General features: G+C 47.9%; 12 protein-coding genes across 12 annotated transcripts; 3 read left to right on the top strand and 9 right to left on the bottom strand.

Moving 5' to 3' along the window:
* Window positions 1-764: 764 nt before the first annotated feature.
* On the top strand, window positions 765-1,301 carry LACBIDRAFT_311465 (uncharacterized protein; the record flags this gene model as incomplete). Its single annotated transcript, XM_001876943.1, has 4 exons — window positions 765-791; window positions 863-1,114; window positions 1,170-1,191; window positions 1,243-1,301. The coding sequence occupies 4 exons, from the start codon at window positions 765-767 to the stop codon at window positions 1,299-1,301; spliced, it is 360 nt and encodes a 119-aa protein (XP_001876978.1).
* A 67-nt stretch (window positions 1,302-1,368) lies between these two features.
* On the bottom strand, window positions 1,369-2,393 carry LACBIDRAFT_292747 (uncharacterized protein; the record flags this gene model as incomplete). The annotated part of the gene is made up of 6 exons (XM_001876484.1): window positions 1,369-1,404; window positions 1,452-1,591; window positions 1,646-1,758; window positions 1,815-2,117; window positions 2,178-2,339; window positions 2,389-2,393. The coding sequence occupies 6 exons, from the start codon at window positions 2,391-2,393 to the stop codon at window positions 1,369-1,371; spliced, it is 759 nt and encodes a 252-aa protein (XP_001876519.1).
* A 218-nt stretch (window positions 2,394-2,611) lies between these two features.
* On the top strand, window positions 2,612-4,823 carry LACBIDRAFT_311463 (uncharacterized protein; the record flags this gene model as incomplete). Its single annotated transcript, XM_001876942.1, has 17 exons — window positions 2,612-2,768; window positions 2,817-2,914; window positions 2,964-2,987; window positions 3,038-3,068; window positions 3,116-3,141; window positions 3,195-3,324; window positions 3,374-3,460; window positions 3,511-3,582; window positions 3,631-3,787; window positions 3,839-3,911; window positions 3,961-3,991; window positions 4,045-4,132; window positions 4,191-4,309; window positions 4,361-4,478; window positions 4,527-4,655; window positions 4,710-4,741; window positions 4,792-4,823. 17 exons carry the CDS (start codon window positions 2,612-2,614, stop codon window positions 4,821-4,823), a joined length of 1,404 nt encoding a protein of 467 aa, XP_001876977.1.
* Window positions 4,824-4,957: 134 nt separating this feature from the next.
* On the bottom strand, window positions 4,958-6,078 carry LACBIDRAFT_311462 (proline-rich protein; the record flags this gene model as incomplete). Its single annotated transcript, XM_001876483.1, has 3 exons — window positions 4,958-5,022; window positions 5,077-5,524; window positions 5,575-6,078. 3 exons carry the CDS (start codon window positions 6,076-6,078, stop codon window positions 4,958-4,960), a joined length of 1,017 nt encoding a protein of 338 aa, XP_001876518.1.
* Window positions 6,079-6,304: 226 nt separating this feature from the next.
* Window positions 6,305-7,710, bottom strand: LACBIDRAFT_311461 (uncharacterized protein; the record flags this gene model as incomplete). Its single annotated transcript, XM_001876482.1, has 4 exons — window positions 6,305-7,360; window positions 7,416-7,536; window positions 7,590-7,640; window positions 7,700-7,710. 4 exons carry the CDS (start codon window positions 7,708-7,710, stop codon window positions 6,305-6,307), a joined length of 1,239 nt encoding a protein of 412 aa, XP_001876517.1.
* A 217-nt stretch (window positions 7,711-7,927) lies between these two features.
* LACBIDRAFT_311460 (dynein 1 light intermediate chain) lies at window positions 7,928-9,847 on the bottom strand (the record flags this gene model as incomplete). The annotated part of the gene is made up of 5 exons (XM_001876481.1): window positions 7,928-8,476; window positions 8,543-8,901; window positions 8,952-9,236; window positions 9,295-9,540; window positions 9,595-9,847. The coding sequence occupies 5 exons, from the start codon at window positions 9,845-9,847 to the stop codon at window positions 7,928-7,930; spliced, it is 1,692 nt and encodes a 563-aa protein (XP_001876516.1).
* A 63-nt stretch (window positions 9,848-9,910) lies between these two features.
* Window positions 9,911-10,805, top strand: LACBIDRAFT_245897 (uncharacterized protein; the record flags this gene model as incomplete). Its single annotated transcript, XM_001876941.1, has 4 exons — window positions 9,911-10,245; window positions 10,297-10,300; window positions 10,326-10,571; window positions 10,623-10,805. 4 exons carry the CDS (start codon window positions 9,911-9,913, stop codon window positions 10,803-10,805), a joined length of 768 nt encoding a protein of 255 aa, XP_001876976.1.
* Window positions 10,806-11,355: 550 nt separating this feature from the next.
* On the bottom strand, window positions 11,356-11,592 carry LACBIDRAFT_165152 (uncharacterized protein; the record flags this gene model as incomplete). Its single annotated transcript, XM_001876480.1, has 2 exons — window positions 11,356-11,469; window positions 11,524-11,592. Coding segments are annotated over 2 exons (183 nt in total), but the record flags the coding sequence as incomplete, so codon positions are not given.
* Window positions 11,593-12,490: 898 nt separating this feature from the next.
* LACBIDRAFT_311457 (uncharacterized protein) lies at window positions 12,491-14,207 on the bottom strand (the record flags this gene model as incomplete). The annotated part of the gene is made up of 8 exons (XM_001876479.1): window positions 12,491-12,635; window positions 12,687-12,924; window positions 12,982-13,200; window positions 13,253-13,384; window positions 13,437-13,564; window positions 13,617-13,638; window positions 13,696-13,863; window positions 13,916-14,207. 8 exons carry the CDS (start codon window positions 14,205-14,207, stop codon window positions 12,491-12,493), a joined length of 1,344 nt encoding a protein of 447 aa, XP_001876514.1.
* A 462-nt stretch (window positions 14,208-14,669) lies between these two features.
* On the bottom strand, window positions 14,670-18,469 carry LACBIDRAFT_292744 (uncharacterized protein; the record flags this gene model as incomplete). Its single annotated transcript, XM_001876478.1, is given in 16 exon segments — window positions 14,670-14,775; window positions 14,856-14,877; window positions 15,016-15,053; window positions 15,082-15,193; window positions 15,213-15,360; window positions 15,424-15,605; window positions 15,860-15,887; window positions 15,944-16,009; window positions 16,032-16,218; window positions 16,621-16,646; window positions 16,706-16,846; window positions 17,116-17,198; window positions 17,327-17,915; window positions 18,010-18,123; window positions 18,153-18,331; window positions 18,390-18,469. The coding sequence occupies 15 exon segments, from the start codon at window positions 18,303-18,305 to the stop codon at window positions 14,670-14,672; spliced, it is 1,995 nt and encodes a 664-aa protein (XP_001876513.1). The 5' UTR covers window positions 18,306-18,331; window positions 18,390-18,469.
* A 448-nt stretch (window positions 18,470-18,917) lies between these two features.
* LACBIDRAFT_311454 (uncharacterized protein) lies at window positions 18,918-19,414 on the bottom strand (the record flags this gene model as incomplete). The annotated part of the gene is made up of 3 exons (XM_001876477.1): window positions 18,918-18,965; window positions 19,046-19,113; window positions 19,177-19,414. 3 exons carry the CDS (start codon window positions 19,412-19,414, stop codon window positions 18,918-18,920), a joined length of 354 nt encoding a protein of 117 aa, XP_001876512.1.
* A 219-nt stretch (window positions 19,415-19,633) lies between these two features.
* Window positions 19,634-20,579, bottom strand: LACBIDRAFT_311453 (uncharacterized protein; the record flags this gene model as incomplete). Its single annotated transcript, XM_001876476.1, has 6 exons — window positions 19,634-19,671; window positions 19,734-19,812; window positions 19,871-19,993; window positions 20,053-20,186; window positions 20,274-20,493; window positions 20,556-20,579. 6 exons carry the CDS (start codon window positions 20,577-20,579, stop codon window positions 19,634-19,636), a joined length of 618 nt encoding a protein of 205 aa, XP_001876511.1.
* Window positions 20,580-20,681: the final 102 nt, after the last annotated feature.

Genomic DNA, 20,681 nt, shown 5'->3' with positions numbered 1-20,681 from the left:
CCCCACTCACCAAGAAAAATGTCAAGGATTGGTCTAGGATGATTGCTCTATGCAAAATGTACTTTTATTGGGGACTTTTCAAGTTATACCCAGTGACAATCTATTTGCTATCATGCCATACTTCAGGCATTGTTTGAAAGACATCCCAAGTCTCCATGGATTAACTCAAAAGGATGGTAGCATTTTTTCTTCTTGCAGAAAAGAAGGACCAATGCTGTAGATACTTGTTTACTTCCAGAAAAATTCTGGAAATTAGCTTCTACAGACATTATGCAATGTTCATTTTAACATTTCTACCTACCTTTTGTATTATACACACTACAAACATTGATAGGGAGTCATTTTACCTCATTCCAACAAATATATTAAGTGAAAAATACATAAATTGACAACAAGTTCAAATTTACCTTTTAGGGGAGGATATAGAATTTTCTAGCCCAAAGACTTTATGAAGCTCATAACAATAGTAGGGAGATCCAGTGTTCAAAATATCTCTTCCTCAAGTTGTGAATTGCTTCCAGTAGGTTGCAGTCATTCAGAATTTCCCACTTTGTCACATCCCATTTTTGGGAGTTGTCACAGTCAATGCCCTGCCTTATCCTGAGTTTTTATTTTTTCATCCCCAGACTTGGTATATACAATCTACACCTCTTTAGCTATGTTTCATGCACTAGAGTTTAGTTCTTAAAATGTCTGGTTCTTGTGTTATAGCACCAACTTTGTCCAAAAAATCATGTGACATTACTTTTGATCAGTTAGTGTACATGCCCTTCCCAAAGGTCTATACAAGGGCCTTTTTAATCTGAACGGAAGAGTGACGCCTATCCTTGATTGATTCTCATGGATTCTGACAGATATATAGGCCTACCCAGATGTGGCAGCACAGTCCAATCGGTTCAAGATTATCTTCAAGGGAAGCCCTGCCTTAATTGGAGGAACCTCTGCATCCTCTCCGACATTTGCCGGATTTGTCGCCCTCCTCAACGACGTCCGGTTGAAGGCTGGGAGGCCGTCTCTGGGTTTTTTGAACCCGTTGTTGTACTCCAGGGGCTTAGCTGGTCTTAACGATATAGTGCCTGGCAACAACCCCGGTTGCGGCACCCCAGGATTCAATGTCAGTCATAAGATCAATAAACCTTCCTGTCCTGACTTGTAATTTTTTTTTCCAGTCCACCGTGGGGTGGGATCCAGGTGAGCCAACAACATTCCATGATCTTGGTTACTGACTGACGTGATATAAAGTGACTGGTCTCGGCACACCCAACTTTGGTAAGCTAAAAGAGATCGTCCTTCAATACTAGTGGGGCGTCAATGTCCCCAGCGAAAAGGGTAGACATCGTTCTGTGTACATGAGTGAATTTCATTAAGTTACTTGCGCATACGCTTTTTAAAACGTTCCATTACCTAAAATCTTGTTTCAGCGGCATAAAATGAGAGGAAGTGGAACATACAATTTCATCTGTTGCCATTTGCGTCCTCTCCTGGTTGGACCTTTGAGGCGAGTCATCTTGCGGAGGCATTCCCATGGCTTCTAGCTTAGCGTCGCGCAGGATGTCTGCATCAGACTTGGCCCTCATGTTCGGTCGATAGACTATAAATGACGTAAGAAAAATGTACAGCATGGCGCGAAGTGTCCCGCGCTCACATCGTGAAGCAACCAAGTGTTCCTCGTCGTTATTAGGTTTCTTTCGATCATGCCTTTCTTCAGCAACAACTCGTTTTGCCTTTTCTGTGTCTTCAATGTTTTTCAGACGCGTACTGGAGACAGGGAGTTATTTAAAGAGCCTTGGGAGAGAGGGTAAAAAGAGACGTACTCCATACCAAGGTCTACTTCAGGGATTGCGGTTAGCATCGTCATACTGTTTGTTACACTGCCCTCGTCAGTCTTTGGCTGTGGCTTTCCAACCTTCCAATGTTCTGCAATCTTATATAGGGCTTCTTGAGGGTCATGAGGTTTGTCCTCGTCGTCAGAGTCTTCACGAGGTTTGCTTCGGATCTTGAGGTTTTCTTCGATATATGCCATCATATGTTTGTCGACGTCAAGCGTGTTCGTTTGCTGGGTAAAGTTGTTAGCCCGCACAACTCTTCGGGCCCTTGCTTCTTTCTCCTCTTCATCCCTGAATTGAGGAAGGTTAGTTGTTGAAAGGAATGGGGGAAATGTACCACATCATGCGTACTCTTCTTCCTCCACAGCAGCTCCTTTTCTCAGCCCACCTTGATCTCCTTCCTCCTCTTTCGTCCGTTTCCTCTTCTTCTTAACATCACCCTTGTTCAACTTCGCAACGTCGATACCGCCTCGCGCTTTCCTGAGCTTACGAAGTTCTATCAAGTCAGCGATGCTGCGTGACAAGTCAGTTGAAGCGGGTTAGTAGGTCGCAGGTCACGTACGGCATGTTGACCTCGTTCTCTGGAACATTATCTTCGTCCACTTCATTTGATATCTCTCTAACGCGGGGATTGGGCCGTGTGCGCTTCTTGATCATGAAAATACACAAGAGATGGTGGTTGTGGCTGTGCTAATTCACATGCGTCATAGTCACGGTGCACTCAGCCGAGTCCAAGTTGAATAGAACCCGACTTCTTCCTAAAAACCATCTTGCTTTCCACTTCCATGTTGCGCACAAATCGTATCTCTGCGAGACCATTTCTCTACAATCCCACCCGAAATTTTAGCTCGTCTCTACCACGCAGCAAGGAGCGTCTCGTCATTCTCGGTTCAGGATGGGGAGGATACGAAGTATTGCGTGGCATTGATAAGAGCCATTGGGGTGCGTCAGATTCTTTATCTTACCATAATCTTCCCTTACTTTTTATAGACGTCACCGTTCTTTCTCCCAATACTTATTTCAACTTTACGCCTCTTCTCGCAAGTTGTGCCGTAGGAACTCTAGAATTTCGATGTGCGATTGAACCCGTAAGTCAATACTATTAGTGTCCGTACTCCTTTAATGTCCACCTTTCAGGTTCGACGATACACGCCGAAAGTTGTATGTATAACACTTCTTTTCCAATGAAAGCACACTCAGCGGCCATTCAGACATATTACCAAGCGTGGTGCGATGAAATAGGTTTGTGTCCGCATCTGCGGTGCAGAGTCCTGCTGACTTATTGGTAGATTTTACGCAGAAAACTCTCAAATGTGTATGTGCGCGTCATAACCTATGTCCATCCCGATCTTAACGGGTTATTCCCAGATGCCTGCGACGCGTCCGGCAACAGCGGAGCCTCGGGAAGAAGAGGATGCGACCACTCAGGAGCATTATGGCACACCATTTACTCTGCGCTTTGATAAGTTGGTAATTGCTGTTGGTGCTTATTCGCAAAGTATGCAAGGTTGACAATGTTCTCCCCGAAATCCCTCACCTTCCAATAGCCTTCAACATTCCTGGAGTCAAAGAACACGCGCATTTTTTGAAAGATGTTAAAGATGCCAGGAGGATTCGCGGCCGTATTCTCGAATGTTGGAACACCCCTCGCATAAATTACAGACATCATATTGACTTTTTGCAGGCTTCGAGCAAGCAAACCAACCCACTATGTCCGACATTCAGCGCCGCAATTTATTGAATTTTTGCGTTGTTGGTAGGCGTTTCCTTGTAAATTCGTTCAACCATATTTGAACTTCTTCAGGTGGTGGACCGACCGGCGTAGAGTTTTCCGCCGAGCTCTTTGATCTATTGCACAGTGATATTGCCAAACATTACCCTGTGCTCGCCAGACTCGCCAAAATCACCCTTTATGATGTTGGACCAAGCATTCTTGGAATGTTCGATAAATCTCTAATCCAGTAGGTCTCTTGCTTGGGTCGATGCTCATCGATGTTGACATCGGACCATAGATATACGGAGAAAACCTTTTCGCGAGAAGGCATCAGTATTCTAACAAGGCACCATGTTGAACGGGTGGAAGCCGTATGTGGATCCTTTGCTTAATTTTTGATTCTATCCTAATAGCGTGCAGCGCAAATTAATCGTCAAAGAACAAGGAGAAGGTAAGTTATATCCTTCTTGTCAGCTGTGGCTGTTCATTCAGTTGTGTCGACAGTCCCTTTCGGTCTTTTAGTCTGGAGTACTGGATTGGCACCCAACCCCCTTATCAGCTCTATAAATGAAATACAAAAAGATGGAAAAAGGTAAGGTGGTAAGGTCTTATGGCATACCGTTAAACTTGATTCGTTATCAATTCGTTAGTCTGATTACCAACGACCACCTCAATGTGATCATGAAGGACGGGTCGCCCAACCCTGACGTTTGGGCCATCGGAGATGCAGCAAAAATTGAGGATGCTCCACTACCGGCCACTGCTCAAGGTTAGGCGACACTTTCTACGACACATTTACACAACTAAACGCGGTTAAAAGTGGCCAATCAGAAGGGAAAGTATCTTGTTAAGAAACTGAGATACATCGCGAGAGATCAGGAGTATCCAAAGCCATTTGAGTTTCACAATCAAGGTAGCCTGGCGTATATTGGAGATTGGTACGTTATGCATGACTTTCGATTCTGGTTCTCTGACTGGGAGTATAGGAAAGCCATCTACGATCGACCTGGGCCTCCAGGCTCTGAGGGAGGCTTCATGCAGAAGGAGACAGGTCGAGCTGCATGGCTGCTATGGAGGTCTGCTTACTTCACCATGACGCTCAGTTGGAGAAACAAGTCAGTGTCAATTGTGATAACCTGTTTTGACCTTTACTGATGGTATACAACTAGGATTTTAGTCCCAACCTACTGGTTTCTGAATTGTAAGCCCCCCTATGTCTGTAGGTCAACCCTCGCCCTAACATTTCGTCAGGGATTTTCGGCCGAGATTTAACAAGATTCTGAGCAAGAGGGTCTCATATATCACACGATTATATATTTCAGACGTTCTGCTGGTATAATTTAAGATACAACACGGCGCCAAGTATCAAAATAATGCCATAAACCTTGTGTAGGTTCATTGACCGGTATGCCAGTGCTCAATACACAGTGCAAATGGGAACATTCTCCGCTGCCCGCCGTAGATCATCAGGCATATATGGAGCTGCCGAGGTCGAGAGGTCAGTGGAGAGCACATATTCCTTCGAAACAAACTTACATTCTAAATCACACCTGGCTAGGTTATCATTGTTGTTCCGGCTGATGTTCTCTACTCCCTTCCAAAAACCCTCACTGAAGTCCTTGTGCTCAACTTCTCTGACGTTGTAGTTTTGCAGATCCGACAACGTGATTCTCCATGGGGCGTCGAGATCTTTGGAAGCCTCGAAAACACCTTCCTTTTTGTTCACGCCAACATGAGAAACGTGTTGAAACGAGTTTGGCGTTGGAGAAGATATCATGGATATTGAAACTGGAAGAGATTTTGATTTTGTGCCGATGCTCTTCAGGCTCCTTGATCTCTTTGGCGTTTCTGGCAGAATCAAAATATATACCGGGAGCGGTAAACCTGAGCACTCACTACCGCCTCTCGAGAACTGACTGGCAACTTTATTTGAAAAAACTGCCGCCTCCTCGTCGTCCTCAAATAGAAATCCATACTTGCGGGTCTGCAGAAGATAAATGGCCGTTCTCGCTTGTCGGCCAAACGAAGACGTACCCTTCCTTGAAAAACATGGAAAAACGGCCGGTCGACCTGGTAATCCATTCCAGGTGGAATTTTGAACATCCAAACAGCCCTCCCCGTATCCTTGTCCACCAAGCTGAACCAATACTTCTCGGAGTCCTGCGCACCACCTTGGCCGGCGCTCTTGGAGCTCCAATCCCGACCAAAGCTGAGTGTACCCTTCAGCCGCGAGTAGCTCCATTCGCAATTTTTAACGTTGAGTTGCGTGTGGTAAAGGCGTGCACTGGCAACGGCATGTATTGTGTGAGTGTTCGTTTCGAATTCCGCGACGGCGTTATTTGCTGGCTCGACTCTGTCTAGGTTGATAGAGGAAGCAAAGTAATTTTGCATAGCGGGAAGATGGAGAGCTAGGCGGTGGCTCTGGCTGAGGTTTTGAAAGTCAATCAAGAAACCGAACCAATGCATCATGGTCCCCTCGTTTTGAACATGCGGAAGGCAAACATGCAAGAGACTGCATGAAAGAGCGCCTTGGGCCATCAATGTGGCAGTTGCATGCCTTGAACGCGTCTTGAACGCTCCAGAGGATTCAACGTAGACCTTCGGTGATTCAGTGATGCAGTTTCAAGGAGACGGTCAAGAATAAATTTAGACATTGTAGACCAACACAAAATCCAATATTTACGAGGTATATCTTCAGATAGTCGTACACTCTCTTTTGAAACCAAAGCCAAAATGTCCGCTCGGGGCATATTTACACAACGTTCTAAGATATATTTTCATTCTCACTCGAGCCTGGAGTGGGATATGCGACCGGCTCTGAGTTTGCCGCTCCAAAATCATTGTTTTCGCGTCGCGGTGAGGTGGGGTTGGGAGGAGGGATGTTCGTATCAGCAGGAGTTGTGTTGATGATGATGGGGGATGTATGTCGAGACATCATTGATTCAGGGGCACGTAAGCCTCCACGTCGAAGTCTGGGTGCGGCAGCATGTACTCTCTCGTCACTCGTTTCGGCATGATGTATCCCATGAGGTGGCGATATCCCACTGAAAGTCGTCGGCACAAAGTTCCACGAGGAGCCAGAGATGGAGGGCTCTTCATACATTGCATCTTCCGCGTCCACATTCAAAATGTCTGACCATGGAAGGGTGCCTGGAGATCCATGGCGCCGAGTACGTGTGAAGGGGAAGAAGCGCCTCGCGGACTCTGATCGAGGTGGTCGAACCCACGTTCCTTCTCGAGGTTCTGTTACTACTTCACTTGCCTCTGGGCGTGGCGTGGAACCCAACGACTCTCTAATCGAAGAGCGACGACGATGTGTAAAGTCATTAAAGTCAACAGTGCGTGAGCGGACGGGACGCCGTATAGATGATTGTCGAGTGAGATTTGATGAGGGCATGCTTGTTGTACCCTGCATTGTCCAAGGTGGAGGACGGCTCGCGGTGGGCGGTGAGCGCAAGGGGGGAGCAGATGTAGTACCTTCATCGGAAAGCGGGGATGGACTCGCAACAATTCTTCTCGTTATACTTGGCCAGCCAGCGCCAAATGCATCATACAATTCGGAATTAACACGCGCACCCTCGAGAGTCGCCGTATCTAGCACGCTATCAAACTCGTCTTCATCATCGTCCATATCCAGTTCATTTTGAACAAATGTATCAGTCAAATTGATGGGCCTCCGACCAACTGCAATACGACTCGTCGTTGGACGTTCTCGATAAACCCGAAGAGGAGTCGCGAGCAGACGGAGGCTCTTGGCTGTGCGATCTGCGATGAGCCTGCGATCGTTGATACTCGGCCGGGTGCGCCGTTCCGCTAGTTCCTGAAACCCGACTACTCAGCGCCAAAATGGAATAGCTCATAGAAATTAGGCTCACTTTGACAAGGATGTCAATGAGCGAGGTAGTGAATGAATCACCCAGATCTAACTCATTCACAAAGTTCTCGTAGCTGATCGTAGGTTCTTTCTCCACAGCCGCTCGTCGAATGGCGCCAGTGCTACGAACACCACGCAGTGAGTCTAAGCCGTGACTAAAACTAACTTGACATACACCAAGCTAGACATTTTCGCATGCAATACATCGTCAAGGTAATCCGGAGTCCTGTCGATGGACTTGCGGTGAGTACGGGTTTAATTGCCGCTCAACATGCGAAGTCGCACCATTTGCCCATTTTTGAGAAAAGAAAATAGGAGATTTCAATAAATACGGAGAAAAGTGGCAGCAGCGAGGAATTGGGTAGTGAAGGTTGTAGTGAACGACGAGCTCGTCACTGGTGATGATGGTGAGAGGACAAGGGAGAATTTCACACAATGACCAAAACAGACAACAACAGGCGAGTGGCGTGAGATTTTAATGCTCTCGCCTTATTAGTCGCCTCAAAAAGTCGTCTAGTTATTTGGTTCGTCAGTCGTATGTGCGTTGCCATTAACATTGGGTCGGCTGGCGGCTGCAGCGCTTGCCCCCGGCCGATCCTTCGAACTGAGTAGGCTCTGGAAGAAGTTGTGTAGCAATTCATGTTGTGTCTGTCCTCCGCTTGTCGGACTGGGCGTGCCAGCTGCAGGCGCAGGTGACGTTGGCGTACGTCCTGCACCATGTGTTGGTGACATCCCAGAAGTACCCAGTGTTGAAAGACCAGTCGGTCTGCCAGAAGCAGCTGTTCGGCCAGCAGGCGCTCGTCGTGGTGCGGCCTCTGCAGAGGTTGGTGGAGGTCCTCCAATTCCAGTTTCCATCTCAGACAAAGCGCGCACCACGTTCGGAAGATCAAAGCTGCTGCTCCCAAGGGGGCCAACAATACCAGCCGAAGTACCAGCAATATCTGCTGGGTTCCGGAAAGCACCACGGGGATCTCGATCTGACTTTTTGGAGTTCTCGTCGTAGTTCTTGGCCAGGAACGCTTGCTCTGGGGTGGGATTGTTGAATGGAGGAAGTGGTGGTGGCTGAAAGAGCGCCCATGAATCATTAAAAAAAAAAAAACAGCGGATACGAAATTGGCAATGACTCACCTTTTGACCCTGATCAGGCACAAATGTCGTATATAATCTCTTCGCTCCACCCTCACCGCCTGCATCGACTTCCAAGTCCTTTTCCCAAGCTTCCCCCCACATCTTCGCATCAAAGCCGTCTCTCATCACAGTTATTTTCCCCCAGCTATCCCAACCAGCTGGCACGACTATACGATCTCGGTCCAAGGTGTTGGGCTTGTGGTTGAAAGGGAAAAGGTTCCTAACGGGGGCCTGTGCTTCCCCAGACGTCCCCATACCAGGGGAAGGCGCTGGAGGCATGAAAAGCATATTCAGGGCGTGTTGTCTCAATACTTGTAGATTTGCAGGAAGGGGTGTCGTATAGAATAATGATGCACCGTCTTTGAAGAGGCCGTGAGCGACAGGAAGAACGATCTATACGACAACTTACATTTTAAGCAAATTGTTCGAAGAACTTGCATTATTCCGTCAGTCCTTTCTTCCCATTCCCCTCCCTTGCCTTTCACCATGCTCCCCATTCCGGAGGTACCAGCAGCCATGTCATTACCGTCGTCTATGAGGTCCGCTTTGGTGCAGGTCACAATAATTGGAACACCGGCAGAGTTGTGGGTAAATGATCCGGGTCCAAGGGGTAAAAGTGTCGTCGAGAGTGTAGAATTGGATGTAGGTAAAGGATCGGTTGACGGTTCAGTGTAATGTTGTAGGTATGACTGTACTGAAAACGAATATTGGTCACTCGCCTTCCTGGGCGGGAAAAGAACTGGTAAACTTACATCGTTCCCGACATTCTTCTCGGACGATTTCCAGTTCTCGCGATCCATCCCCCTTTGCCCACGATTCGACCCATTCTAGCCATGTCTGTAGCTCGTCGACAAAGGTCCAAGGTCGTGTCCAATCCAAAACAATAACAACAAGGGTATGAGGAAGAGAGAACCGCGGAGGAAGGAAGTGCGGTAGAAGAGCTGTGTAATATGGCGCTGCAGAGGGGACTGTGTAGACTGATAGACGCGCCAGCGTGTCTAAGCGTATACATCAGTCTCTTAGCCTGCTTGCAAACAATTTCTCATGCTCACCTTCGTCAGCCTCGTCTCTCACGCTAGCAAAGTCGTAACCAACAGCAAAGTCGGTTCTTTGATCGTCCTTACCGTCGTCCGTCACTGGTTTCTGGAGTAACGCAGCGGCGAGGGTTGACTTTCCCGTTGACGGTTGGCCAAGCAAGAGAATTTGCTTTGAGGGTATCGAACGCGATGAAGAGACGGAGTCGAGGATTGAGGACCATAAATCCTGCGGAGGAGCCTCTGGCGTGGATGAGCGAGAAAAGTCCATGGTGGTCAGTCAGAGGAAACAATTTCAAATCCCGACCCTTTCTACTACCAGCAATATTCAATTATGGAGGCTGCCGTCGCTGTTCCCCAGCACCAGCTCTTCGAATCTCCAAACACTCGCTCGATAGAGATCTTTGATTGGTTCATCACAGCATCTACCAACCCCATCTCCAACGCCGAGCACTGCGATGCCCTCCAATCGGCCCTCAGCATACCTCTCCCAGAAATGACATTTGGAAACAATTTCTTGACCCTCGAACACCGCCCTTCATCCTGGAAATATTCGTTCTCGACAAAAGACGCGCTAAAAGCCGTAAAGAACGGACAATTGGTAGACGGAGATGGCGGTGTCAAGGTAGGGTATGCAGATAAATGGCTAGAAAGCAGGCATGCACCCTCGTTGGAATCTTTCTTTGCAATCGAAGCTAACACACATCTTCATCAGAACAGATCCGTCTTCTCAGCTTCCGCTGCCGAAGACCGTCGCCACGAAACCTTACGACTGGACGTATACGTCCACGTACCCTGGCCACCAGGATGTCGAAGCATCTACCGACAGCAGCATTTCAGAATTTTCTTGGGTTCCTGCAGACGATGAAAATCCGTCGAATGGGATTCCAATGGCCGAACTGACCCGACCCGACCCTATACTGTTCTACGCCGAAATACCATTATTCGAGGACGAGCTACACGATAATGGATCTTCTGCCCTCATCGTCAGAATTGTACGACCTACGTTATATACCGCTCCTATTCCAAACTGAATTCGTCAACAGCGCGTGATGCCCTCGTGCATTTTCATCCTATCGCGTTTCACTTTGCGTGTCGATAATGTTCTCTTCCGGACCTACGACACGCGCATGTACCACTCATTCGCGTCCAAGCCACCCTTGATTGTACGAGAAAGAAGTGGATGGGAAGCGCCTTATGAGCGCGTTAAACAGGTACGAAACACCTAACGGCTTAGTTTAATTGTCTGACCATTCTTCTCAGCAACTTCCAAGGCGTGATGATCTCACTCCCCTTACAGATCCCACTTTCATAGCAAAGATCCTTACTGAAATGCCTTCTCAGGCGTCTCAGAAGGAGGGTGCGAAGACTGGATGGAGTGGACTCGGTACTACGCGTGAGATCGCCGTCCTTGGTTGAATGATAGAAACAATTGGAATTATAATTGTACAAAAAGCAATGTAACAGTACCCATCATTGTGTAATATCCATGAAAAAGCATCGAGGGTCTCGGAGGGTGACAATAGAATTACATGAGTTTTGCCTCCCTTTTCGCTTGCTGCACCTGTGCGAGCCTTTGACTTCGTAACGTCATATGTGTTCCTTGGGAACCCTTCTTTGTAGCCGCTGGAGCGGCGGGAGCGACAACAGTAGGCTGGGAAAGCGATATCCGCGTTTCATCTGATGAGAAGCCGGGGATACGAATATTGTGATTGCGTTCTGTCCAGGAACACATTATTCACGCGCCACTCGTGTGCGCGAAGCAAAGAAACACGCACCAAGGTGTAGTTGTAAGTCGCGCACTTCCAGAGTATCCCCACCACGATGTTTAGCCAAGCGACACGAAAAGTTGGTGACAGAATCGATGAATTCGTCAGCAATAGATAACAGGAGCTAAGTATGCAAGTCTTCATTTCGTTTGCAATTGACAGAAAAAACAACGCGTACATCTTCCACCTCTGGCTCGATCTTGACGTTGGGATCAACACTATACACGAGATCTTGTATCGTTCTTCGCATGCTCTGGTCACCGGGGGTATTCTTCCTCCGTACGCGATTATCGTCAACAGTCAAGTTAATATCTTCAGCAGGCCGTGCGATCTGAGCAGGCGTTCCTATCTAAACGTGAGAAGGTAGATGCCCTTGTTACAAAAGAATGCCTTACCCGACATGCGACCAGCAGCTATACCTCCTGACAGAGTCGGCCGTGTCGGTGTCCATGGAACAGGCCCTGGATTCGTGGAATTGAGTGTTTGGCTGATAGGTGGATATCCATCTGCTGGATTGTGTGATGAGAGGATGGGTGCTTGAGTCCCCGGCTCCAGGGTAGCCTTCAAGGCTGAATGAGCAAGTTTGTTAGATACGGCGGTCATGGAGTGTTTGTCAACGAATTGTTTGAGCTGAATATAAAAGTGAGCCACTTGCGCACAAAGGGCATTGTTCAGGCCACACCTGAAGGATTTGATTCTGATTGAGCTTCCCCTGCTTCACGAGGGTTGACATATTCGTCACCAAGACCTGAGCCATGCGTTCGTGGCTCATAACTTCTCCAGTTTGTCCTTTCATCAGACTCTGTAGAATGTTCATCATGTCCGCCGCATCCCTCGTCTGAACCAGCTCAGACGCGGTTGGCACTGCACTTGTGCTGGCGCTGCCATTGGCATTTTCGGACATGATAGTCTGACGATATTCACCAGGTTGTTTGCCGATTACTGTAACGTTAGATTTCGGTGAGAGAACGGGAGTAGTTGAAGGTCAGTTAATTGCAAAGACTCCAGTCATTGCTTACGTAAAGTCTACAATTGCTCCAGCCTGGTCGATTTCCTCCAGAAGAAAAACATATTCTTACTGAAGGGATCTGTCTGAAATTTGTGGTAGGAAACGCCGATTTGCAACACTACGTGAGCTGGCCAAACTAAGCCCGTAATAGTATAACTCCAGCCAATACATAGCTAACATAGTTGATAATGCTATTTCTTTCAAGCCGATTCGCAGAGCTTGAGGCAGGAGCAGTGCTGGAGGGTCCAGCGGTCACTGTTTTGCGTGTGGGTTCCATGAGCCTAAACGAAGGTCAGCGTTTCCTCAAAATTTCCAAAAAATGAGAGGCTTACACAAAGTTGTTTATATCGAACGACGATGAAGAATCAGTTTCAGCTTGCCGCGATTGCAAGCTTGCCCCATAAATGAAAATCGTGATATTGACAGACACCCCTGGAGTCAGGTCCCGGGCCAACGATATGTAGGTGCAGTTTGGCAGAGACGTCGACGGCGAGTAGCTCGTCAAACGGCCGTTATAGTAAACGTCGTAATAAACATTGTAGGAAGCCACATTGACATAAATGGCAATGCCTGATGAAATGCCGTTTGGTGAGCTCCAAGCAGGTAATGAAACAATAGAATGCGTACTTGTATTGGAAATGAAAGTCAAAGAATGGTCGCTGCTTGTGGTTTTCTTGGAGGGAAGGGTATTATTCACGTTGCATGGACCAAAAACAACAGTCCATGAGGGGCCTTTCCATGTAATGCTGCTGTCAGTGACGGAGATGACTCTAAAAGCTGAACCGGATGGGGGAGTTGGCAAGCCATTACCCGTCGGAATGGATGGTGCAGAACTAGACGGCAATGCTGCAAAGACCGCCTCAGCTAATACATCGTACTGGAACAATGAGAAACTGACCTCGCGAAGATGTTGTAGCGGTGCGCGGCAGAGTGGAAGTAGTAGTCGCCGCAGGAGGAGATGGGTTCTGAGATGGGCTTCTGCAACGAGGTGCATTGCCACTCGTATCTCTGTAACAGATATCACCAGGCGCTAAAGTGAAAACTCAGTCCTACATTTACGGTGGCTGGCAAATGTCGCTCACGGCAGCAAAAGTTATCATTGGAGCAAGGAACGTAGGCAGAATTACTGCATCGTCCTGGAGTACCACTGCATGTGCTGCCAATAGGACAGCAGCCCTTAACGCCCGACGCGGTGATGACACAGTTCTCTCTGTTGTTGTGCTGAGTTCCACGTGATATAACTTCGCCGTTGGACTACTTACGACGACTTGCAGCAACCGCCACCTGAAAAGACGCGTCAAAAAGTTCAAAGGTATTCAAGTGGAGAGGAATGACGCCTACCTTGGCAACATCGCGCGCCGGTGGGGCAGCAAGAAACATTTGCGCAACCCGTCTCAGTCACACTGCAACAACCTAGATAAAGACAGATGATCAGAACCAGATTCTGCAGGGGCAGAATCCGCCCAATACCAGTAGAATAACACCAATAACCAGCTCCGCAGCAGCCACCTGAATAAATCAGAATAAGCCAATGTTCCCAGAAAAGTGTGAATGACAATACCATTTGAGCAGCACCTTCCTCCTAGAGGGCAGCAACGGCCGGTTGAGCAAAGACCATAACCAGCCGAACAAGATTGACGGGATTCGAGCAAGCCTGTGAGAACTCCTGGTTCATCCCGGGCCTCCACGTTAGAGGATCCCAATGGCTTAATGATCAGAGGTGTGAGGAGTGTGTCAGGTATAGAAGTGTCTGGTACGGGGATGAAAGGATCCCCGGGGAGATCTGCGCCAAGGACAAGGTCGGACACCGCAAAAATGAGAAAGCAAAAACCAACCCTCTTAAACGAGAGCATCGTGACTGGAAGTTCAAGGATATGTTGGGATTCCGCAAAGACGGACTTCATACCTTTTTATGTAGCGACCACACTCAGGGATAGTCTTCTGCTCTGCTTCTGCTTGAGGTGATTAAGATCTTGCAAAACACGCCCTTGTCTTGGCATCGAATCCGTCATTGGACTTTGGGCTACTTTGGCAGGTGCTATCAAGGTGCTATGCCAACCAAGCCTGAGCTGTTGATGAATTGAAAAGTAGTGATCCCTGCAAACGGGGTATACATAATCACTTTATTTTCCGTGCTTGAAGCTCTACAAAAAGAAGGGAGAGGTTTGTGATCAGAAATAATGCTATCCTAACAGGTACCCGTTGCCTATCAACGACGTCCCTTTCCTTGTATATTTAATCAAATAGGTAAGAGTTGTGGACACCCTGATTGTTGGAGTGAAAACAACCCATCTCGAATATGTATATAGAAGTCATCAGGGCGTCTGAAACTTGGCAACGAATGTCGTAAGGAGAGCGAGCGAGTTATGGCGAACAAGGGTGGCTAGAGGAGTCTGACCCCTCATTAGTTCAAAGTTGGGTCTGGAGATCCCTCAAGATGTTGATTCCTATGTCGAGAAAGATAATTAGTGAATGAGGACATTGGATTGGAGGCATCTTACCTTGCCCGCATCAAGTAAAGCTCTACTTCGATGAGATTGTTCAATGCTTATACCGGAGGCTCCGCCAGAAATGAATGCAACACGTTCTCATCACGTCGTACAACTACTCAACTCGATGCAAACCGCCGTCTAAAAAGGCGCGTCAATGTCGATTCCATACCTTGACAGCAAAGCGATCCAGTGCGACAGCAGGAACCACTGTCACAGCCGATATCAGTCACCTTACAAATCCGCGACTTTGAAGAACAGCACTCCCGGTGGATCGACAATCCTCAAACATTTGATGGTAGCGACGTATTGGAAGAGGATGAGTTTCGTGGAGGAGACGTTTTCGGTTTCTAGAAAGTTGAAACATACGTAAGTACGTGTCATATGAAGGGAGGGAAGATGGAGGATGGGAGAGAGAAGAAGGGAGGAGGGAGGGATGACTGAGAAGGGAAAAGGCGCACGCCTTGGGGAGAGCCGCGACGAGGGCTTTTCGTTGGTCTATGCGTTGTAGGCAGTCCTAAGCACAAACGGGGCGGGGGTGAGTGTGGTGATAGGAACGAGGTAAAGGTTCAATGAGTACCTTGAGATCGTTGAATGCGCCTATAGATTCCGAAAAGTCGCCAAATATCTCTAGTGTATCGACAACGATCAAACGCCTCCCATTGGAAAATGGGTTGTTTGGAATTTCAACAACAACGGAAAAGGGATCGCAAAATTCGTCCTTCTTGAACTCTGAGATTGTCCCATCGCCGGCGCCCCATCCTCAAGGCAGGCATTCTTCAAGTGGCGCCGACAGGTTGTCTTCTTTCCGCCACCAAAATCTATGAAATGGTACCTCACAGGCGCCAAAGTGCGAGTAGTATGCGAGGGGGTAGATCGAAAATCACGAGTTAGATGAGGCCGGAGGGGTGGGGAAGTACGAAGTATAGACCTGTAGGGTCCACCAAGATGTTGTCATACTTGCAATCTCTGTGGAAATGTGAGTTTTCCATCTTACTCGGAAGACGGAAACGCACCGGTGTTGATATGCAGATATTGAAGACCCTGAACAGTATAGCATCAAGATAAGAACAACTACATGAAGTCGTGACGATACTCACCTCGAATACCTGACGAAAGAAATCAACGACCTCTCCTATTGTGTCAAATTTTGGCTCCTCCCAACTCTGGAGCAAGGGCATCACCAACAGTTGAGTATCTTCTTCGTTCGGCACGTCGAGAATGGTGGTCGGGATGCAGTGATTTTTCGGGGTTGGAAACGTGGGGTTCGCCAGAAAACAGCAGCGAGATTTCTGCTTCAGCACTTCCCGAAGAGGAGTAGAATTTTCTCAGAATACCATGTTTGCCGTCATCGGTTCGCGTTGCGTCAAGCAGACTCGAAAACTAAAATGCATGAGCGAAATGTTCTCAGAAAGACTCGTTAATTAAGTCCGTACTCTCCTGAGTCCTGACGACACCATCTTCACAACCACTATAATGCAAACTCTTGTTGGCACCCAAGAGGCTTTCCATTCAGGCAGATAGCGAGGCCAGAGGAGGTATGCACACTCTTTCAACCAAGGTCGGTGATCACGCTAAAACAGCTCGGCTTGATAAAGTCTTCCCTCCGCTGGGTTTTCGACACCCGCCATCCAAGATTTCCGAGGGAGCCCGGGGGCCGCGGCAGTTCAAGAGTCGAAGAGAAACAAGATTGTAGTCGAATAGTCGAATGTCAGGCAACCGCGGTAGCGATAGGGTGATGCAAGGGATGATGGACCTGCTGGGTCGTGGTACTCACCATCCGTTTGCTTCAAGTTTGTCTGTCTATGTAAACGAGACCAAGAGAATTATTACGGCGAATGACGATGAGCGGGCGCTTGTACAAGTTTAGAGAGATGCATGCTGCTGAGAATACTGTAGATGTTGAGGGCGAGCGGTAGCATGGTGTTGTAGATGTTGAGGACAAGCCATCCGTGTGGCTGTTGTGAAGCTGTTGGTGCCTGTGCTTGTGTAGGCTGGTATACCTGTGGCCGGAACGTAAAAAGAGCCACCACGTTATAGATCATGCATATGTCGAAGTGTAAATGAAGAGTAATGTGTTAGCGGTTAGCGGTACGAATGATAAGATTGTTTCCCACCGATACAAGTACAAAAGTTGAAAACACCCACCCATGATTATTATAATGGTCTTCTTATAAGGACTTATGGTCAAGTAGAAATTTGTAAAGCTTCATTGAGGACATATGCAAGCTGGATTTGCGTTACCGTGACGTGAATTTCTTTTCATACATACAGAAAGACAAGAGGTATCAATGGTATCATCGTGGATGGTATCGGAAATTGCATCTGAAAGTGACAAGCGCAGACGCTCTGAGCCTGGAAAAATAATAATAACTTATGCTTTATACTGTACCATTGTGCTGATCAAGTTTTTGTAGAATCGAGCCATGTTCGGACTTTCTCCTGGGTCTCTTCTGCCTTTGCTTCACGTGCCTGACGCTGACCCTTCCTCGCGTTGTGCGTCCACAATGCTAAGATAATGTCAGCAAAGTCAGGGGTCTGAGAGTCCATTTCCCGCTTTCTCTTCTTTCGTGGAGTAGCCCGCCAAGCAGGTTCAGACTTCCTCTTCTCTCGTGCAGCACCCCGCGAAGCACGTTCAGACATCAGCTGAACATCTGGCTCCCCATCACCACCATCATCACTATGGCCGCCATCACCACCATCACCACCATCATCACTGCCGTCGTCGCCCTCACCACCATCATCGTTCTCACCGTCGTCGTCGTTGTCTTCATAATAAATATACTTAGTACGCTGTCGGGCCAATTCCACAAACTGAGGCACCCCCCAGGCGTGGAGGGCAGCACAGCCATAGGAGATGTCGAAGAGAAGAGTTGGTGGCCAGTTATCATGGCCCACACGTTGCCTCGCATCCGAATTGTGAGGTGCCACGAGCGCAGTGACAACATCAGGGGCACTGAAGTGCTGAAATGTGAGGCGACTGGTGGCAATTGATGGATTGAAGCCCAGATGTTGGGCATTGGGTTGCATGACGACAGCCACGTCGTTGACAGACATCGCAAAATTGGGTGTCTATGAATTAGTTAAGCCACATGGAAGACAACTGGGTGAAATAACTAATTTTTAAAAAAGCGACCACAGATTCTCCAAATGGCCTGTGTAGTACTGGAGAAAGCAGGATTCCGTTACGTGGATCATTGATGTCATCCAAGGGTGGATCCAAAACCTCATTCCTGTGGTCGGCAAGACCGCTAATGTACTGGGGCCTGGAATGAGAACTCTAAGGGATTCAAATATTCAGAACCGTACCTCACTACCCTTTGCGTGAGGTATGATATGACAAGCCTGAAAGTTTGTTGCTGCGCCAGTCATCAGACAGGTTCCGTCGCGATCAATCACGTCCCGTGCGAAATCGCGCTGGCGAATGGAGATGGCTGATGAATCTGAAGCCTTGTTGTCCATTAAATCCGGGTCAAGGAGAAGTGGTTCTGACATTGAATAAACATTGAGCATTGAGGGGTCCTCAGACGCCGAAATATTACTTGCCTGGTTCGTCGGGTCTATAGTAGTAAATGCCGGCCTGTAAATCTGTATTGAGCTCGGAATATCTGACCACTCGGCCAGTGGGGGACCGGGAGATGTAGCCTTCGGTGCCGTAGATTGTATAGCCTAGAAACCGCAACCAGCTGAGGGGATGCACTGAGAAGCGTTGACACGCCTTAACAGGAATAGATAGCGCAGCCTGGTATGAGTGGTATCCATCATCGATTGGCATTTGGAGGTCAACGATGGCGGCCATGTTGGATGATGAAACCTTTCGACAAGGAGTGACGCGGTTATGCGGAAGCGCAGCAAGGGCGCGCCGGATTCACGATCCTTGACAATGCCGTTTTTTTAGGCCAACACAACAAGGTATAGCACGACAGGACAAGACCTCCTTTATCCGACTACGTTATCGAATCTATAAGTACACCTCCGACACGACTCCAAGATTAGTTATTCAACCTCCACATCCCGTCCCTCACAACGACCAACCCCTCCCTCCGCGCAGCCTCCATGAACGTCGCGAGCTGCTCAATCGACTGATCGTACCCCGGCGCGAACCTTGACATGGTTTGAATCCTGTCAAGGGGTAGACTCGATGAACTTACATATTGTCAGTTTTGGGGCTGGAGCACGATTGAGGGAAGGAATAGACAGACCTTCCAATAAACCTTCATCTGTTCGGTCTGTTGTTGTTGCGCAGTTATCACGTGCGGTAGTTCGGGACCTGCGTTAACCCCACCACCAATCAGCACAAGCACCCAATGAGTGATGGCAACCAATAACGTACCCGCAGAAACACCCCATCCTCCAGGTGACCCCTTACCAGACACGCCCTCCTCCGCCCTCTGAAGAAGCCCAAACATACTCTCTGAGTCCTCCTTCAACACGCCCATGTTCACCCATGTGACGAGGGCTTCGAATGCAGCGCCCCGATCCATATCGCCCACTTCTGTAATGAGCTCCTCCAGCGTCCATTTATCTATCAAAAGAGAAGGATGGTTAACATAGCGCAAGCTGGGATACATGATATAAGGAAACGAAAAAGAGGTCGTTCAGGTCAGTCAACCCGAACTAGAGCGCGACCAACATCTCTTTATGAAAATCATAGCAAGAAATGCAAACTCATTCTTATTTGAAAGCATCTCAATAAAAGCGGCTTCAAGCGGAGGTACGTCTGCCTCCACCGTCCGATCGTCAAGCTGCAGCTCCAGGCGTACAGTTGTAACCACTTCAGTTTCTTGTCATTAAAATACTGAATTCTTGCGCATATAGGTCCTGCAGTCTTTTTGCAAATTTTGTTAGTTGGGAGGAATGGGGTGGGGGAGTCAGAAAACGAGGACGTACCGCTGGAACTGTCCTGACATGACCATGTCACTTGATTCAAGCGCAGGCCAAAAATGTTAATTGTCGGATGTACGTTTGACTGTAGATAAATTACACTGTCAGCTTCCAACTTTCGGAGAAAGAGAGGAACAACAAACAGCTTTCTGAGATTGGACATGCCCATCAATTCTCTTCCAATCTGTCATGTCCTTCAGCATGACCTCACACACTTGCAGCGTAGCTTCTCCGAATCGGATCTTCAGAATTTCGACGTTCCTTCTCTGATTCCGAGGCACGAGCGTCAGTTCGATTGAACAACAAAACGACGGAGACGACTTACCTCCTTCTCAAACACATTCTCATCACGTCGTGCAACCACTCGACTACAATTTTGATATCGATGCAGGGTGCCGGACGATTCGCCAGCCTCGGAAATGTATTCACCGATGCAGCACGACCGTTCGCTTTTCGTAACTGGTAAATTCACGGTGCCGAATCAGTTCGGTGAATAAAAAGTGACCTTCCAGAACCGAGAGGGGGACGAGATATGTCAAAATTCGCCTGATGGAGGAGGTAGGTGCTCGAATAAACCCTCGATTGGTATGGGCTTGAATGTGAACGGTTGGATCTGATCAAAGGACCCACATTGAATACAAAAGTCACTTGGCAACAGATGGACCGGATGTCGCAAGGAAAGTAAGCGCTCATCCTCAGTCGTTATCGCAAGTGCACATGCAACAGTATCGAGAAGAATCCATTTGGGTAGAGACCTTCTTATTAGCTAAACATAGGATCCTTCAGAATATCATTTTCTGTGTCGAGAGAAAGAATTAGTGCACGTGCATGGCGGGTTGAAGACTTTTGCATGGAAGCTTACCTTGTAACCTCTTAAAAACGCTCGACGCTAAAGACAATGATGGCTGCCAACATCGCTTTCTTTTACACGATAAATAAACGGAATACATACTC

The sequence above is a fragment of the Laccaria bicolor genome, genomic scaffold (assembly GCF_000143565.1).
Source record: "Laccaria bicolor S238N-H82 LACBIscaffold_4 genomic scaffold, whole genome shotgun sequence".
NCBI classification, from domain to species: Eukaryota; Fungi; Basidiomycota; class Agaricomycetes; order Agaricales; family Hydnangiaceae; genus Laccaria; species Laccaria bicolor.
Note: the sequence above shows the minus strand (reverse complement) of the source record. Positions and strands in the feature narration are given on the sequence as shown.